Source organism: Phocoena sinus, chromosome 20 (genome assembly GCF_008692025.1).
Source record: "Phocoena sinus isolate mPhoSin1 chromosome 20, mPhoSin1.pri, whole genome shotgun sequence".
Taxonomy (NCBI): Eukaryota; Metazoa; Chordata; class Mammalia; order Artiodactyla; family Phocoenidae; genus Phocoena; species Phocoena sinus.
Window position 1 is genome coordinate 2,357,883 of NC_045782.1, and position 19,306 is coordinate 2,377,188.

The 19,306-nt window shown below is 40.5% G+C and overlaps 1 protein-coding gene across 15 annotated transcripts in view; it reads right to left on the reverse strand.

Annotated features, from left to right (window-relative positions):
• The window catches only part of NCOR1 (nuclear receptor corepressor 1), a 144,789-nt gene that overhangs the window by 63,479 nt on the left and 62,004 nt on the right, over positions 1-19,306 (reverse strand). For all 15 annotated transcript variants that reach the window (XM_032616171.1, XM_032616176.1, XM_032616173.1 and 12 more), the window contains 6 exons: positions 18,589-18,655; positions 16,113-16,285; positions 14,813-14,903; positions 12,954-13,132; positions 12,209-12,263; positions 11,425-11,526 (listed from right to left, as the gene is read on the reverse strand). In XM_032616171.1, the coding sequence (XP_032472062.1) occupies positions 11,425-11,526; positions 12,209-12,263; positions 12,954-13,132; positions 14,813-14,903; positions 16,113-16,285; positions 18,589-18,655 (667 nt within the window). The remainder of the gene's footprint in view (positions 1-11,424; positions 11,527-12,208; positions 12,264-12,953; positions 13,133-14,812; positions 14,904-16,112; positions 16,286-18,588; positions 18,656-19,306) is intronic.

A 19,306-nucleotide genomic window follows, 5' to 3' on the forward strand; every position in this document is an offset into this window, starting at 1 on the left:
GATTAACTTATTCACCATCTACAATGTAACTAAGGGTCATGTACTAAAAACGAGTCTAATGCTCTTTAATGTAGTCTATATGTATTGCTTAAAAGGTCACACACACATATAAACACACACAAATGTTCACAGTGTCTGGATCCATCAGACAGGTGACAATGTTAAGATTCCACTTAGAAATCTGAGGTTGGTACTCTCTTTTTGTAATTCCCACATCTAATCTGTCACTTACACATTTCAATTCTACTTGAAATTTGATAATTTGTCAGACCATCCCCCCGGTATGAGATCCTTAATATGTTCCCAAATTTTTCATCATTATGGATAATACTACAAGAAACCTCTTTATGCTTTTACTCTTTTGGGGAAACATTCATTTACTGGAAGAGTAGACAGCCATGGCCATTATTAAGACTGAAGCGATTTAGGAAAGTATTATGGATATAATAAACTAAAAAGTAAAACACTCAAATATGCCTAAACTGTAATTACAACTCTGTAATCGTAAATATGTATATAAACAAAGACGAAGATAATAAGATTATGGACCCTTTTAACTCTGATGTCTCATTTGCTAAACCTGAGAAAAGTGAAATGAAACTGTGGTGTTTTAATTACGAAATCAAACAGCCTAACCAAATAGGACCGGACTCCAGCTCCCCTGCAGCACGCGGCCGACCAGCCCAGGTGTACCTTTGCCCACACAGTCTGCGCCCGGGCTGCCCTCAGCACACCCAGCATTTTCATGCCTTTGCTCAGAATACAGTAAAATCTTCCTCAACTTCCGATAGCATCTCACAGTCTTTTACCACCCCCCCAGAACTACAATCTAGCTTCTTCCTTAAGAAGCCTGGCCTCTCCAGAAGGGGGCGTCTCCAGAATGGGGACCCCTTCTGGAGAGGCCTCCTTCTAACATATGGAGGAAGAATCTAAACCCTTCTTGCTCCCCACTGCCACTTCCGGAACACTGCTCAGCTGCGGTATTTAAAAACCTCCTGTTACAAATTTCAGAAAATCTACCTATGACACCTTGTTTCCTCTTCTGGTGTTACAGACTGACTCTCAAAGACTCCCAGGAGCACAGAGGTTACTTTATCACGTGGTTCGTTATGCCATGTCATTATTCTTCAGATTTCAAGATGCCTGTCAATGCCTTTTCTATCAACACGATATCCTACGGGTGAAATACTTTCAGGTCATTGCCATTCAGTCTCCCACAGGGAGTCACCACAGCCATCCTCGGTGGGCACTGCCCCCCACCCCGACCCTATAATCTGACAGTGTGCCCTGCAACCACCGCCACTCACATCCATCCCAGTCCACATCTCCACTGTCTCCAGTCCAGTCCTGCTTTTTGTCCTCATCACCATCTACAATCCCTTGATGCTAGGAAATTTTCACAGCCCACCAAGGACGGCATCCACTCTTCCACTCTGACCCCAGCTAAATCGTTTCAATACCATGATTCCCTCACTTACCTTACCTGACCTTCCCAGGTCCTCACCCTGGCTAACTGCCCATTTCCTTTTCTTCTAAGTATGCATTATTGCTAGAGAAAACTAAGAAATCAGGAAGATTTTAATGGATACTTTCCAAGCATGACTAGCTCTCCTTTACAACTGGGAATGTTTTATTCATCCGACTCCCAGCACATCACAGTGATCCCAAGATCTGTCTGAAATGCTCATAACCTCACCCTGCCCGCCACAAACGTAGCATTCATCTGTCATTCTGAACCAACAAAATGACATACCAACAACAAACTCTGCCCCCTGCCTAGCAAGTGGGCTACGTAACCCAGAAAACGGTTTACAGCCCTAAGAAGTGATGGGGAGGTGTCAACTCGGCTGAAGATAAGGAAAGAGGTCTACTGTCCCTTAGACTTGAACAACACATATAACTGTATTCCCCGAATACTCTTCTGCTTCTAATGCCGACCCGGGTTTTGAAGTAAGCAAACAATCCCCCACGTACCCTGCTGCCCGAAACCATCCCACGGCTGACTGGCCCCTCCTGCAGTGCTGGTGGCTGAGAGGCAAGGGCAGCACCTGTTTCGACCAGTCAAAGGGAAGAAGAGGGCAGGATCCCTCCAGAAACGCAGCCCCCAGTTCTGCAGAGTGTGTGCGAATGAGCCAAAGAAACTGCTGGGGCTGCCAGACAGTCTGCAGAAGCGTGTGCACCTCCAGAGCAGAGCCCCACACCGAGCAGCGGCGAGTGGAGAGGGATGTGAGGGAGGCCCGAGACTGTGGACAGCACTTAACCCGGGAGACAAGCATCAAGACCCACAGCAAGGATGGCCACGGACACTAAGAAAGGAAGGAACAAACTCTGGTTTTCATAAGAAGTGGCTGGCACTGCTTCTGCTTCAGGCAGATCTGTAAAGGAAAGAGCCAGCCCCCATGGTCTAGGATGGAGGTTACAGGCCACATACCTCAACCCTTGCCAGCGGGCAAGCTGGAGCAGAAGCCCATGGTTTCAAAAGGAAACTCTTCAAAGGACCCTAAGAGACACAGGCGCTCCCATGAGCTTCTTGTCCAGGTTTCTCCCTCCTTAAGCCCAACACTTGATAGTCAATTAAAAAAAGTCTCATTCTGTTAGGGAGGTTCTCCCAACATGAAACATTCCTGCCAAACAATAAGCTATTCACTCTGAATGGCAGAGCACATTATAAAACAAAATAAAAATTCCAATGAAAAAAAGTGAAAGTTACATGTATTTCATGAAAATAAATGAAGAATAGGGTCAATTTCAGCAGGGTCCTCTCTAGCAAGATCAAATGCTAGGGCTTCCCTGGTGGCACAGCGGTTAAGAATCCGCCTGCCAACGCAGGGGACACGGGTTCAAGCCCTAGTCCGGGAAGATCACACATGCTGCGGAGCAGCGAAGCCCGTGTGCCACAACTACTGAGCCTGAGCTCTAGAGCCCGCGAGCCACAACTACTGAGCCCGTGTGCCACAACTACTAAAGCCCGCGCGCCTAGAGCCCGTGCTCTGCAGCAAGAGAAGCCACCGCAATGAGAAGCCCGCGCACCACAACGAAGAGTAGCCCCCACTCACCGCAACTAGAGAAAGCCCACACGCAGCAACAAAGACCCAACGCAGCCAAAAATACATTAAATAAATAAATTTTGAAAAGAAATATATTTTTTAAAAAAAGAAAAAAGAAAGATCAAATGCTAGCTTATGCTGAGATTTATTACTACCACATCTGACTGGATGTCTAACTCATATATATTTGTTAAAATGCTCAGGTCTTTAGAAAACAAATAAATAAAGGAATTCCCATTCAGCAGACAATGAAGTTGCCAAAAAGTGAAATGACCAAATTTAAGAACAAGGAGCTAGTTAAATAACAATGTACAAGAAACAGAAAAAATGAAGTACTTCAGTCACTGAGGTTTTGTTAAAGTACTTCAGGCAGTAAACAGAAAATATCTTATGCCAATCTTATCAGAGTATATTAATAACTAATGCCTTTAAAGCAACTGAATTGGAGACTACTTTCCTGAAGAGTGAAAGCTGTCGATCACCAAGAAGCATGTTTGGTTGAAGGCAACAAAGGCGGTAGCTGCTGCCCTTTACTTACTGGGCGGTCCCTACACTCTGGGTACTACACACACAACTAGTCTCCTATAAACCCTGCAAGGTAAGAACCAGTGCTCACAGATGTCACTCCCACAGATGTCACCAAGTGAAGGGACACTAGAGTGTCACAGACACAAAGAAGCAGAGCATTTGGGGATCTAAAGCTCCTTCCATTATACCCAATTCTTTAATTGTCTAAATCACCTTTTCTAACTAGCGTATAGCTAACGGTTTAGTCACAAACTCCTCCAACTTCAACCATTACTACATTTACATAAGTATATGCTTTCTGAACACCTCTGGGGAATAAAAACACGCTGGCACAGTTAAAGGGGAAGATGTTGTTGGCATGAAGGGAGAGTACAAATTCTTGTAAGAGCCCTCGAAGATCTGGAAATGAAAAATGGGGTTTCAAAACAATGACTTGCTTTACTGCAGGTCACGAGCAGGTGCCACAGGAATCCCATCTGCACAGTGACAGACTTACTACATGGGAGTTTATGCTGGAAAGTGAGATGGACTTATTACTTCTAACAAAAATGTTGCACACAAAATCAAGTTACTACTTGGCATGGCATTTACAATTCTAGATCCCAAACAGTAAAGCCAGAGAGGGGCTTTTGGTTTATAATCTTTGATGAGCATTCACTGCTTCAACTACAATTGATAAAGAACCACACTCATTCCCGTCATGGGATGCCAACAAGCTGGACTGTAACAATGGTTTGGGCAGAGTAGCCAACAGAATTTTTGAGAAAAGAGTTAAAACTTTTGCCAACAATAATCTCTGAACACAACTGTAACAAAAGTATGATTCTCTCTCATTTCCCGATGATTCTAAGATTAAAACTCATTTTCTGCGTAAATAATATGCAAGGTCCCCTATGGCAACAGCAATGTTAAAAAATCACACCTCACGGGCTTCCCTGGTGGCGCAGTGGTTGAGAGTCCGCCTGCCGATGCAGGGGACGCGGGTTCGTGTCCCGCTCCAGGAAGATCCCACATGCTGCGGAGCGGCTGGGCCCGTGAGCCATGGCCGCTGAGCTTGCGCGTCCGGAGCCTGTGCTCCGCGATGGGAGAGGCCACAACAGTGAGAGGCCCGCGTACCGCCAAAAAAAAAAAAAAAAAAAAAAATCATACCTCACAGATGTGGAATCTCTCAGCCAACAGCATACTACATATTCATCTGCTGAAAAAAAATTACTTCCTACAGGTAAGCAGCTGGGAGTGGGGGAGGGGAGAAGCAATCAAAGCCTGAAAGGATGCAGTGCACACGTCAGAGGAATAAATCTGGAATAAATGTCTAATCGCTCAGGATGACCCGAGGTAATTCCTACTCATTCAAACTTGACTGCATAATAGAGCAGTAGAGTGATTTTCAAATTAGTCGGATCTCTATACCTGCCAGGGTAAAAATATCCATTTAAAAATTTTTAACTTGTAACTAGATTCTTTTTTTTTTTTTTTTAAAGTCTTCTGGGGGAATTCCCTGGCGGTCCAGGGGTTAGGACTCCGAGCTTCCACTGCTGGGGGCCTGGGTTCGATCCTTGGTCAGGGAACTAAGATCCCACAAGCCACGTGGCATGGCAAAAAAAAAAAAAAAAAAAGGAGTCTTTCTGAACTTTTTTCTATATAGAAAATTCTCTATTTCCAACTGAGACCTTCTTCCTAAACTGCAGACTTCTGTATCTAACCGCCCACTCTGCATCTCCATGTGGACAAAGTCTAACAGGTATTTAAAATCTAGTACGTGCTGATTATCCCCCCAAATCCGCTCCTCCTTCCACCGTGCCCGTCAGTCAACAGCAACTCCAGCAGCCAAGACAGCCTATCTCTGCTAACCATCCTTGCATCCCCACAATCACTCCATCAGCAAAACCCACTGGCCTTACCTCCAAAAACATACCCAGAACCTGACCAGTTCTCCCCAGCTCCCGCGATAGCCTGGTCCAAGCCACTGAAATTACTAAAATAACCCCTAACTGGCCTCCCCTACATTAGAGTCTCAACAGAGCAGCCAGAAGGCTCCTGTCACAAATGAAACCTGAGGTGACTCTTCTGCTGAAAAGTCTGATGGCCTCCCCTCTCCTCTGGTATCAGCGCCCATCATTCGGTTCCACAGGAGAGAGCAAACACAACCCAACACTACCTACCTCTGAAAAACTGTCCAAGTATTTTGACACAAGCAACTAAGAAACAGAGGTAAGATTCTTTTGGTCTGAGATAGTAGTTTAGTCCATCATTTAACTCCCTCCCCTTCCAAGTTCCCAGTGAATCAACCAGAGAAATATAAAAGTAGACGGAAAATCTTCAGGGTGGCAGGACTAGACTATCAGAAAGGCTACCCAAAACGAAACTGAGCCTAGCCAGGGGCAAGCATCCCAAGGTTCAGGTCCAAGTGAGGGTACACATGGACCACCTTGGCTCTGCACATGCGTCCTGAGATGTGGGAAGGGTGCTAGCACAGAGGACGAGCGGTGCAGAAGAAAACACCACCGTGGCTCGAACTGCACAGGGACACATACGTCCCAGCAAGGAATGAAATGCTGCCCCAGATAACTTTAGGATAGAAAGCCGATGTTTCAGAGTAACAGAGACACTCGCCGTCGCACAAAACTTCCTGCTCTGTCATCACAAGCGATAGACTGCTAACCCGGCAAAGGTGAGGTATAATATAAATCAAATTATCCCCTGAGTTTATCTGGGATTGAAAAAATTAAACAGTAATACATATAATTTCTAAAAATAAATGTTATAAATACTACTTTGTAATTAGGAATAAAGCTATTGTTCAAAATTAGTAGCGGAGAGGGCAGACAGCAGAAGCAAGAACTACAATCCTGCAGGCTGTGTAACAAAAACCACATTCACAGAAAGACAGACAAGATGAAAAGGCAGAGGACTATGTACCAGATGAAGGAACAAGATAAAACCCCAGAAAAACAACTAAATGAAGTGGAGATAGGCAATCTTTCAGAAAAAGAATTCAGAATAATGACAGTGAAGATGATCCAGGACCTCAGAAAAAGAATGGAGGCAAAGATGGAGAAGATACAAGAAATGTTTAACAAAGACCTAGAAGAATTAAAGAACAAACACCTAGAAGAACAGAGGTGTTCATCTCTGTTCAAACAGAGATGAACAATACAAAAACTGAAATGAAAACTACAGTAGAAGGAATCAATAGCAGAATAACTAAGGCAGAAGAACGGATAAGTGACCTGGAAGACAGAATGGTGGAATTCACTGCCATGGAACAGAATAAAGAGGAAAGAAGGAAAAGAAATGAAGACAGCATAAGAGACCTCTGGGACAACATTAAACACAACAACATTCGCATTATAAGGGTCTCAGAAGGAGAAGAGAGAGGGAAAGGACCCGAGAAAATATTTGAAGAGATTATAGTCGAAAACTTCTCTAACATGTGAAAGGAAATAGCCACCCAAGTCCAGGAAGTGCAGAGAGTCCCAGGCAGGATAAACCCAAGGAGAAACACGCAGAGACACACAGTAATCAAACTGACAAAAATTAAGGACAAAGAAAAATTATTGAAAGCAACAAGGGAAAAACGACAAATAACATACAAGGAAACTCTCATAAAGTTAACAGCTGATTTCTCAGCAGAAACTCTACAAACCAGAAGGGGGCAGCACGATATATTTAAAGTGATGAATGGGAAGAAACTACAACCAAGATTACTCTACCCAGCAAGGATCTCATCTAGGTTCAATGGAGAAATCAAAAGTTTTACAGATGGGCTTCCCTGGTGGTGCAGTGGTTGGGAGTCCGCCTGCCGATGCAGGGGACGTGGGTTCGTGCCCCGGTCCGGGAGGATCCCGCGTGCCGCGGAGCGGCTGGGCCCGTGGGCCGTGGGCACTGGGTGGGCGCTGGGCCTGCGCGTCCGGAGCCTATGCTCCGCAGCGGGAGAGGCCACAGCAGTGAGAGGCCCGCATACCACACACACACACACACACACACACACACACACGAAAAGTTTTACAGACAAGCAAAAGCTAAGAGAACTCAGCACCACCAAACCAGCTCTACAACAAATGCTAAAGGAACTTCTCTAAGTGGGAAACACAAGAGAAGAAAAGGACCTACAAAAAACAGCTCATAACAAGAAAATGGTAATTGGAACATACATATTGATAACTACCTTAAACGTGAATGTATTAAATGCTCCAAACAAAAGACACAGTCTTGCTGAATGGATACAAAAACAAGACCCATATATATGCTGTCTATAAGAGACCCACTTCACACCTAGGGACACATTCAGACTGAAAGTGAGGGGATAGAAAAAGATAGTCTATGCAAATGGAAATCGAAAGAAAGCTGGAGTAGCAATACTCATATCAGATAAAAGAGACTTTAAAATAAAGAATGTTACAAGAGACAAGGAAGGACACTACATAATGATCAAGGCATCAATCCAAGAGGAGACATAACAATTATAAATATATATGCGCCCAACATAGGAGCACCTCAATACATAAGGCAACTGCTAACAGCTATAAAAGAGGAAATCGATAGCAACACTATAATAGTGGGGGACTTTAACACCCCACTTTCACCAATGGACAGATCATCCATATAGAAAAGGAAACACAAGCTTTAAATGACACAATAGACCAGACAGATTTAACTGATATTTATAGGACATTCCATCCAGAGACAGCAGATTACACTTTCTTCTCAAGTGTGCATGGAACATACTCCAGGATAGATCACATCTTGGCTCACAAATCAAGCCTCAGTAAATTTAAGAAAATTGACATCATATCAAGCATCTTTTCTGACCACAACGCTATGAGATTAGAAGTCAATTAGAGAAGAAAATGTAAAAAACACAAACACATGGAGGCTAAACAATACGTTACTAAATAACCGAGAGATCACTGAAGAAATCAAAGAGGAAATCAAAAAATACCTAGAGACAAATGACAACGAAAACACGACGACCCAAAACCTATGGGATGCAGCAAAAGCAGTTCTAAGAGGGAAGTTTATAGCAATACAAGCCTAACTCAAGAAACAAGAAATATCTCAAATAAACAATCTAACCTTACACCTAAAAGAACTAAAGAAAGAAGAACAAACAAAACCCGAAGTTAGGAAAAGGAAAGAAATCATAAAGATGAGAGCAGAAATAAATGAAATAGACACAAAGAAAACAATAGCAAAGATCAATAAAACTAAAAGCTGGTTCTTTGAGAAGATAAACAAAATTGATAAACCATTAGCCAGATTCATCAAGAAAAAGAGGGAGAGGACTCAAATCAGTAAAGTTAGAAATGAAAAAGGAGAAGTTACAACAGACACCACAGAAATACAAAGCATCCTAAGAGACTACTACAAGCAACTCTATGCCAATAAAATGGACATCCTGGGAGAAATGGACAAATTCTTAGAAAGGTATAACCTTCCAAGACTGAACCAGAAAGAAATAGAAAATATGAACAGACCAATCACAAGTAATGAAATTGAAACTGATTAAAAATCTTCCAACAAACAAAAGTCCAGGACCAGATGGCTTCACAGGTGAATTCTACCAAACATTTAGAGAAGAGCTAACACCCATCCTTCTCAAACTCTTCCAAAAAATTGCAGAGGAAGGAACACTCCCAAACTCATTCTATGAGGCCACCATCACCCTGATACCAAAACGAGACAAAGATATTACAAAAACAGAAAATTACAGACCAATATCACTGATGAATATAGATGCAAAAATCCTCAACAAAATACTAGCAAACAGAATTCAACAACACATTAACAGGATGATACACCATGATCAAGTGGGATTTATCCCAGGGATGCAAGGATTCTTCAATATATGCAGATCAATCAATGTGATACACCATATTAACAAATTGAAGAAGAAAAACCATATGATCATCTCAATAGATGCAGAAAAAGCTTTTGACAAAATTCAACACCCATTTATGATGAAAACTCTCCAGAAAGTGGGCATAGAGGGAACCTACCTCAACATAATAAAGGCCATATAGGACAAACCCACAGCAAACATCATTCTCAATGGTGAAAAGCTGAAAGCATTTCCTCTAAGATCAGGAACAAGACAAGGATGTCTACTCTCACCACTATTATTCAACATAGTTTTGGAAGTCCTAACCTTGGCAATCAGAGAAGAAAAAGAAATAAAAGGAATACAAATTGGAAAAGAAGAAGTAAAACTGTCACTGTTTGCAGATACATTGAGAATCCTAAAGATGCCACCAGAAAACTACTAAAGCTAGTCAATGAATTTGGTAAAGCTGCAGGATACAAATTAATGCACAGAAATCTCTTGCATTCCTATACACTAATGATGAAAAATCTGAAAGAGGAATTAAGGAAACACTCCCCTTTACCACTGCAACAAAAAGAATAAAATACCTAGGGATAAATCTACCTAAGGAGACAAAAGACCTGTATGCAGAAAACTGTAAGATACTGATAAAAGAAATTAAAGATGATACAAACAGATGGAGAGATATACCATGTTCTTGGATTGGAAGAATCAATTAAAAAAAAATTAGTAGCTGAAACTTGTTTAAGATGCTGGTGGGCTCTACCATCTCTGGCTAATGGACCCTGACTCCACTTTCTCTGTGGGAAGTGGGGAGATGCCCTGACTCCTCTGGTGCAACAGAGTTTCCCACATCACCGCCAATGTCCAACCTGCCATTCAGATAGTTGGTTAGCCCTTCCTGGAGCTCTGCAGCCACTGCTCTGTCTCTGCAACACTGGCTGCTGCACCAGCAGGCCCTTCCCTCCCTTCTGATTCCCAGCAGCCCCGCCACCGTTCCTCGGCGCCCTCTCTAAGCAAACCTTACAAACAAGGGGACACCTGTGCTCTGCAGCGTGTCGCCCCGCACCCCGTGCCCCTCGCTCACTACGGTCTTAGTCCTGGCCCCTCACCCACCCACCGCAGCTCACCTGACCTCTAGCAGGGTTTTACACAGTTGACTCATGAAACACTCTATACTTTTTTTTGACCAAGAAATACTGCTTCTGATGAGTGTGTCATCACATCTTGTCAGGTGGCATTGTTTTGGAGAAACAATGACCACACATCATGAGAGAACCTGTATCTGGCGACCGGGGTGACCAGGGAAGGGAAGGCGGGGGACTGTGTGAGGGAACCAGAAGAGCGTCAGGAATGCTGAAGATGGCAGCAGCCGTCCACGCCCACACGTGCCACGCATCCTGCAAGCGGTCTCAGGGTGTGGGGCGCACAGGAAGAACAGATGGGAGCTGTGACGGCGGCTGATCAGCTACTTGAAGGAAAAGAGTTTCTAAAGTACTGAACTGCGACTGTGAAAACACATACTGCACTGCATTAAAAACAATCTTTTGAGGTCAAGTGCTTTAACCCCAGAAATAAAGTTAACCTGAAACACAGGTATTTCAGTAAACAACCCTGTACTCTAGTCACCATGCTGTACTTCTCACTTCTCTCCCTTACTCTACCTGTCCCCTCCACAGACAAAAGGACTGGTAAAGGTGGTATATTTAATAGGCTGTCACGGTTCTCATATTTAATTACATTATTATTGTTAACTCTGACATGCACAATTTCAACAGCATGAAAATATAAAACTTCTCATTAATTCTGTTATACTAGAAACTTAAAATGCATTCAAAGTAGAAAATATAACACATTAAATATATATTCAAAATAATAAAAACATGCTCATAACATTCTAATTTAATAGAAATGTCAATTCCTAAAGTACACCTTACATGTTACATATAAGGCTCCTATTATAAAATTTTTCATCTTCATATTTCCACCAACCCTGAAATTGTTTCATACAATAATGAAATATACCTGATTTCTTCCTCTGCGTTTTCCATAGTTCCTTCTTACTAGGGCTTTATAATTCTCATTTTTCTTGGTTAAGTAGTAATATAAAACACAATCAGGAACACTCTACCAAAAAAAAAATTATTTTTGAGGATCCAATGAAATAAAAATTTTTTAAAGTATCAAGTAACACTTTCAAGGAAAATCTCTAGTGTTCTCAAAGTATAAAATGAGGAAAACCACAAATGGCTAGCTTTTTAAGGCAAAAATACATATATATAGTGTGTACTATCTTGATGGATAATTATAGCTGTCTTAATACAAATTATGTAAAAGATACCAGGAACTATCAGAAACATTCAAGCACTTTCTTCTTTACGAGTAACTAAATTCTCTTTCTTCCTCTATATACGTAAATGTTCAAAATGTCTCACTTTGCTCACAAACCCAACATCCAATCCACTGTGAAAAAATTTCAGGAAAAATCAGGACTCTGAAATTTTAATTAGAAGTTTAATGAGGTCCAAAAAACATTGTAGCCTATGTTTTTTTACAGAAATACAATATCAGGTCATTTTTGATTAACCATGAAAATTAGTCTGTGTTCTGTGCTTAGAATTGGTCATCATATAATTGTAAATATCACTATACTATTCCCATGAGAATCTTTTCTGTATCAAGCCCTTTGCAAAAATTCTATTTAACTACTTATATTTCTATTTAACTACTTCTGTGTACTAGGCACAAAAGCTTCAAAGCAGCAACCATCACAAACCTACAGACATTCTCAGTGCAAACCATTTCTTACCTTCCTTTCCAAGTAAGATGCAATTAGTCCAAAGTTTTTTGGATGCTGGATAAACCTGAGTAAAAGAAAAAAACACACACACACATTTTAACAACTTAAAAAGAGGGGGAAGCCCTTGGGAATAGAAATATAATGTAGACTAATTTCTAGCGACTCCTAAATGCTAATGTCCTCTTAAAGGGCACAGATTCCTGGGCACCGTCCGCCAGGAACTGACTGGATTGGAATACAGTAGAGCACAGAAATCTGTAACTTTAAAATGCACCCCCCAGTGAATAGGACACCGCCCAGGTTTGGGTACCACTCTTAAAATGACTCCACAACCCTGTTCTTACCTGGGACCTACATTCCCACCCATAAACTTACAGGTAGGTCATATCAAATCTGTCTTTTCTGACTTCCACAGTACCCACTCAAATGCCAAAATGGGGTCAAGTTTTGGGGGAAACAGTTCAATTTACAAGTAAATGCCAATACTTTTCACTAACTTATGTAAGCTTCTTCTTTTTTTTTGCGGTACATGGGCCTCTCACTGTTGTGGCCTCTCCCGCTGTGGAGCACAGGCTCCGGACGCGCAGGCCCAGTGGCCATGGCCCACGGGGCCAGCCGCTCCGCGGCATGTGGGATCTTCCCGGACCAGGGCACGAACCCGTGTCCCCTGCATCAGCAGGCGGACTCCCAACCACTGCGCCACCAGGGAAGCCCTGTAAGCTTCTATTAGAGAGTAATTTAAAATTTAAATTACTTGTCCTTAAAGATCTCCTTCTCATGGTCAGTCCAAACATTCATGAACTGCCTATCTTTATAAATCTTCATAGGGTCCTCCATAAGCCCATTCATGTTAATGAACTTGACCCTTCTCTGTTCTGCATCAAACATCATAGGTGGGATCACAGAGAGCTGTCGCATTTGTTTCTCATTATTCTGGAAAAAAAAAAAAGAAAAAAAAATGCAATTTACAGAGAAGAAAACTTAAAAAGGGCCACAGACCAACTGTCTTAATCGACAGTGAAACACCACATATGTACTTTAATGACAACAGCAGTGGTACCATAACATCTAACATACAGTAATTATACATATTATCTAATAAATACTCATTGCATGAATAACAGAGGCAGAGACTACAGGTATTATTTTTTTATAATCCACTACTACAATTTTAGAAGAGTTCTTTCCTTAAAGGAAGCTGATACTTCAAATAATGAATCTTAGACCTAAAGGACACACAGTAATGTCAGGTCACTGAAGTAATGATCTTATGAAGCACTTACTAACGTTAATATTGCCTCATTTAAAAAAGTCTTAACATCATTTTAAAGAATAATAAAATAGAAAAATAAGCAGACAGGAACCGAAATCTTAAGGTCATTGATTTTAAATTAACTAAACTTACTTAAGTATTAAACACTTCTTGCTAATCTTACATAATCTTTCCACTGCAAATTTAAGACTATTATCCTTAGGATTTCAACTAAAACTAGGTTACAGTTATACAATTTATTTTTCCCAGAGTTTAATTCCGTAAGTTTATAAGCACAAACTTCCATGAGAAAACTTTTACCAAAAAGTGTAAGTACTGACCACAATACAAGGCTAGGTTTTTTTCCTGAAACTCTTCTCCTAGAAGCAGTCATTGCCTTAGAGTAAAGTCCTTACAAAGGTTCTCATTTTATGGGTACTCTCAATCAGTCTGAACACCAAAGTGTGGTTTGGGACAGACACATTAGCTTGAAATCACCTCACCTGATACTAGTTTTGGCTGTTTACAGATGCCCCCCTTACAGAATCAGTCAAAAAGTGAGCAAAGAAATTTCACACAGAGTTAGTCATCACTGCAGAGATGATGGCCACAAATTCTGAAATGTATAGCAATATAATAATTGTCTTCATTACTTAAGAGGACTACGATGTTCAAATAAGCATGACTTTCGGAATTTAGAGATGAGGTTTTTTAAAAGCCATATTATAAAACCAAAACTAGCAAAACTCAATATATGGTTTTTGGACTGACCTTCTGAGACAGTTTGAAAATAGCTACAAAGATTCACTGTTAGGAACAGAAATTTATTCTTATTCAGAACTGATTTATTAATATCAGATCAGATCTCAGCTGGCTAGAGATCACACTCCGGACATCCCCCCGAACCTCAGGTCCACAACCCAACATACAAACACCTGCAAAGTACACGCTCCTTTGTTCTTTTAGGAAACGGCACCAGCAGCTCAGTCCTCTAACCTGCTCTTCTTTCTCATCCCACACTTGTCCTGTCTACTCTGCCTTCTACAAATCTCTCCACCAGGCCCTTCCTACACATTTCTACCACTGTCGCCCTGACTCAGGTCCTTATTTTTATCATAACAGCCTCCTCACCTCTTTCCAGGCCTCCCTGCTGCCAAAGCCGTCTTCGTAAAAATGGCAATATGATCATAGGGCGGCCTTGTTTCAAACCTTCGATGGTTGGCCACAAACTTTGGAACAATTCAAACGCCATAAGTGTTCCCTCAGTTATATACAAATAAACCCTTAGTTTATGGGGTATGAGGCTAAAATGCCTGAATAATTAATCAATTAACTTGAATTAAATCAATTAACTGTCTTACCTCCTGTTCAGAGAGCCCATCGATAATTTCAGAAATCTCATGTTCACTCCTAGCAATGGTGGCTGAAAGACCAGCTCCCCTCTGCCCAACTCTAAATATGAGGGAGAAATTTTAGATATATTTAAAGGCCTTTTATAAAGAAGACATATCAGTTAGATTACTTTTACATCGATTTCTTTTCTGAATGGGACTTTTTAATCAACTAGAAGTCAGAGAAGAAACCTAAAATGCTACTGAGAAACTACTTTTAAGTAATATGTTTAAGCCATTTATCTATAAAATTAGTAACAATTTAATGGTAAGATTTCTTTTTAAAGGTTACATGTCTAAGTTCCCATGGCAGAACTGTTTATGGGAAACTTCTGGAAAACTACAGTTACTGGTGTCATTTTCATCTCAAATAGCAATCTTTTGTCTGCCTTCCAGAGAACAGGATAGCAGACTTAGAAAAATACACAAAACATTTTTAAAGGGATGGGAAAAAAACACAATCATCATCCCTGACAGAAACTTAATTGTGATTAACGGGGCTTTCATGAGACAGTGGAGAAGAAAACTAAAGCTTCTACCTTTGCAAAAGTACTTGTTCTCTAAAAGTAAAAAGAAATCAGAAACTACATACCAATAACAAAGAATTTCTCAATTAGCAATCAATTTAAGAGTTTTGATCATGTTGGGAGGTGACGAAGAACTGTGAGACATGCAAGCCTATTCTTACTAACTGTCATTTCCAAAGGAATGAGCGTTTTCAAGAACTGAAGAATTAATTTCAAAATATTCACTTAAATTTAGATTCAACAGCATGATTAAATATAAAAAATTAATATTAGATTCACTAAGGCATAAACATTGTTAGCTGATAATGAAGTTTTATATTCAAAATAAAAGTTCTTAGACTCACAGACACAGAGAACAGACTTGTGGTTGCCAAGGGGCAGGGGAGGGATGGATTGGGAGTTTGGGATTAGCAGATGAAAACTATTATATATAGAATGGATAAACAAGGCCCTACTGTATAGCACAGGGAACTGTATTCAATATCCTGTGATAAACCATAGTGGAAAAGAATATTAAAAAGAATGTATATATATGTATAACTGAATCACTTTGCTATATAGCAGAAATTAACACAACACTGTAAATCAACTATACTTCCATTGAAAAAAAAAGAGGAAAAACATAATAAAATTTCTTTATGAACTTTCTTAATGATTAGATTCAGGTAACAATAAATATTGTGAAAGATCAAAAGTATGATTCAAAGGAAAACAGCATAGCCATTAAACATCAAACCACTTACCGCTGAAACCGTTCTTGCTGTTCTCTTTGTTTTCGAATTTCTGGAAACTGCTTTTCATAATACTCCCTTGTTTTGCTTTCTTTAGCTTTCCTCCGAGGATTATTTTCTATTCTGTCCACTTTTTTCTCCCATGCCTCCATGAGCTGATCATAACGTTGGCAGATTTTTTGCTCCTATTAAATACCCGTAGCAAATTAATAATTAAACTAAACTCTGCGATTCTGACAAACCTAATACTTTAAAGTAAAGGTTACTTCTTAAGGCTAAGTCAGAAGTACATGTGGCCTATGACTCAACTGTGAATGAAAAGCTGTCCTTGATCTGAAAGAAGAGAAAGAAAGGGAGCTGTTTTCTAGGAAAGATCAACACATAGAGCCTATCGTGGCTGGATTTTTTAGTTAATATTAAGACTACACAAATTAACAAACTAAATGATGAGCCACTCTGATAACATTTACATCTTCACTGTCAAAAAAAAATGGAAAATGAGAAATAGAAACACGTAAATAGTTCATAATCCCAAAGGCAAGCGGATTAACATTTTGTTGTTATCCTTCCAATAGGTCAGAGAAAACACTCACACTTAAACCATCCCTCTACTGCTGGACGTTTTGGTTACTTGCAGTTTTTTCTTACTACAAATAATGCCATATAATGAACATTTTTGACAGTCTGGAAAAGGCAGAAATTGGTTGTTCTTTATGATAAAAAGAAATGCAGTAAACTACATGAACTCGAGAGCGAATGCTTTTAGAGGAAAGAATAATGTATGATCTCATTTTTTAAACAGAGAAGAAGAAAAAAAGAACCGTGCACTACAAGCCCCAGACCGTGGGTGTGAGACAACGAAAGGGCCTGCCACACGGTCAGCTCCAGGAAGCGGCCGCGAGGGGAAAGCACTGCCTTCCCCATGCCCCGTCTCCTCATAGCCTGTCTACTCCTGGGCCTCCACCTGCGCTCAGCTCTGTGCCGCCCCCTCGGTCTCATCTGGATTCAAGCAACGGCCTCCTTCCTAAATGACTCCCATGCACCCTGAATGGCATAACCAGATGCAACTTCTTAAAACACAGAGCTCAACATTTCACTTCCTCAGCTCAAACACTTAAAAGCTGCCCTCAGGATCTGTGCACAACCCGGCCCTGGCTTCCCTGCACAGCCTCACTCCTCGCCACCCTCCCAGCTCAGTCCAAGCCCAGCCCTCTCCAACCTGCCACACTCCCTCCACTTCCCAGACCTTCCCGTGAGCTGCTCCCACTGCTTGTTAAAGTCTGCAGAGGACTGGTTTTCCTGTGCAACACCCCTCATGATTCATATCTGCGCCAGCTGTCCCCTTACACGCTCTCATGGTCATCTGTACATCCTGTGCCATCGTAAGACCACAACACTGTAATCGCCTGCAGCCTCATCTACCCCCTTACTCCTTAGGCTCCCTAAGCGCTAAAACCACACGGCTGCCTGCTCCCTTTGTAGAATAATACATGGGACAAAGGAAATAGCCAGTAAGTATTTATTAAGCAAATCAATGAACATATAAACTTCATAACTAAATACCCTGTGAAGTATGAAAACAAAGTCCATGCTTCTGTGTTTGTGTCTCCAGATAGCAAATTTAGCAATTACACCATGATTACAACAAAATGATCAGATAGAAAAAAATATTTTAGCTAATTTCTTATTTATATGTGTATGCTCTTGGCAAAAAAAAAAAAAAAAAGATTCAAGACCGGTAATTTAAGAAAGTATCTGAAGGACTAGACTGGCAAATTAGAACATTAGCAGTTATATACCAAATAAAAGCTGTTGACCCTTAAAATTCATTAAACTGTCAGGTCCTTAAATACAAGGTACAAAGTTCATTTCTGATGTGAATCAAAGAACATCATTTATTCACTAAAAAACAATTTAAATGAATTAATAGTCTGTCTAAAATTAGTAGGAACACACTATAAAAATAAGAATACTGGCATTATATTTTCTGTTAACTTAATTTCCATGAAGATTATAACCACAAAATTTTTAGACTGCAAGTCATATAATAAATATGAAAAACGATGTGAATTTGAAAAAGCTGGACTTTAGCTGACCCAGTTTCTAATAAGAAAGAACAGTGATGTCTTATCAGCATGACCATAACTTACCCACATTTGTTTGAGGGTTAAGAGACTAAATGTAGATCATCCTATTTCTCTTTCATTTTTTTAACTACTCACCATTTTCTTTATTTTGGCTAGATGAAAATGTTATACACAGATGACCAAAGAAATTAATTTGATAATGATACTAAATGTGATTTATGACATCAAAATGTTGCTAGAATTAGATTTATATTTACGTCACATCTATAGTTACTGTCTAAATCAGCGCCTGTTCTCATGTGTGATCAAGAACCGTTCTCACTACAATGGGAAAGCGAATGCCTGAAGAAGCGCGGACGGGAAAGTGGCACAAATTTCAGTTAACAAGGATAGGACCTCACCCTTTGTTTTCTTGCATGATTTCTTCTTTTAAAAAATAAAATGAGTTTTTTCCTCATCACCTGGTTTCTAGAAGAGAAAAATATGGTTGTATGACATTAAGAAAAAGTACAATTTAATAATGCATTCACTTTTGTTTTCAGAGACACTGAAAAACAAGCGAAGATCACTTAAGAATATATGATGTAATCAAAGTTAACCCTAATTTTTTTCACCCTGCAAAATAAGACTCCTGCAATAATTAGAACTGACTAAAATTCCTCCCATTCTATAGTAAGACTTTAATACAAATAGTTCATTTTTAGTTATTACATTCAACTGTAAGGCAAATATTATTTTCAAGTTCTGATTACACAGTTACTGATTCTCCTTAAGAACCCTCGTGAGATAAACACCTTGGCACAATCTTGGAGGGGGGGGGGGGGCGTAAGAGAAGGCGGAGCTTGTAAAGTTATCTCCTCCCTCAGGTATGTGCTGTCCTCCCTCCTGTGAGAGTGCACCAACACAGAGGCAGCTTCTGCTTTACACAGAAACAACACAGTACACTCTAAGACGCCACGGAGGCCAACGTGACAGGACAGGAAGACTTCCCTTATAACTTAGTGTAATAGTTTCACTTTTCACATTGGAAGCACTGCAACCTTCAAAAACAATGACATGCAGGCTCAGATATAAATATTTATACCCTACCTACTTCCAGAAAGGATTTCAAGCTGATTA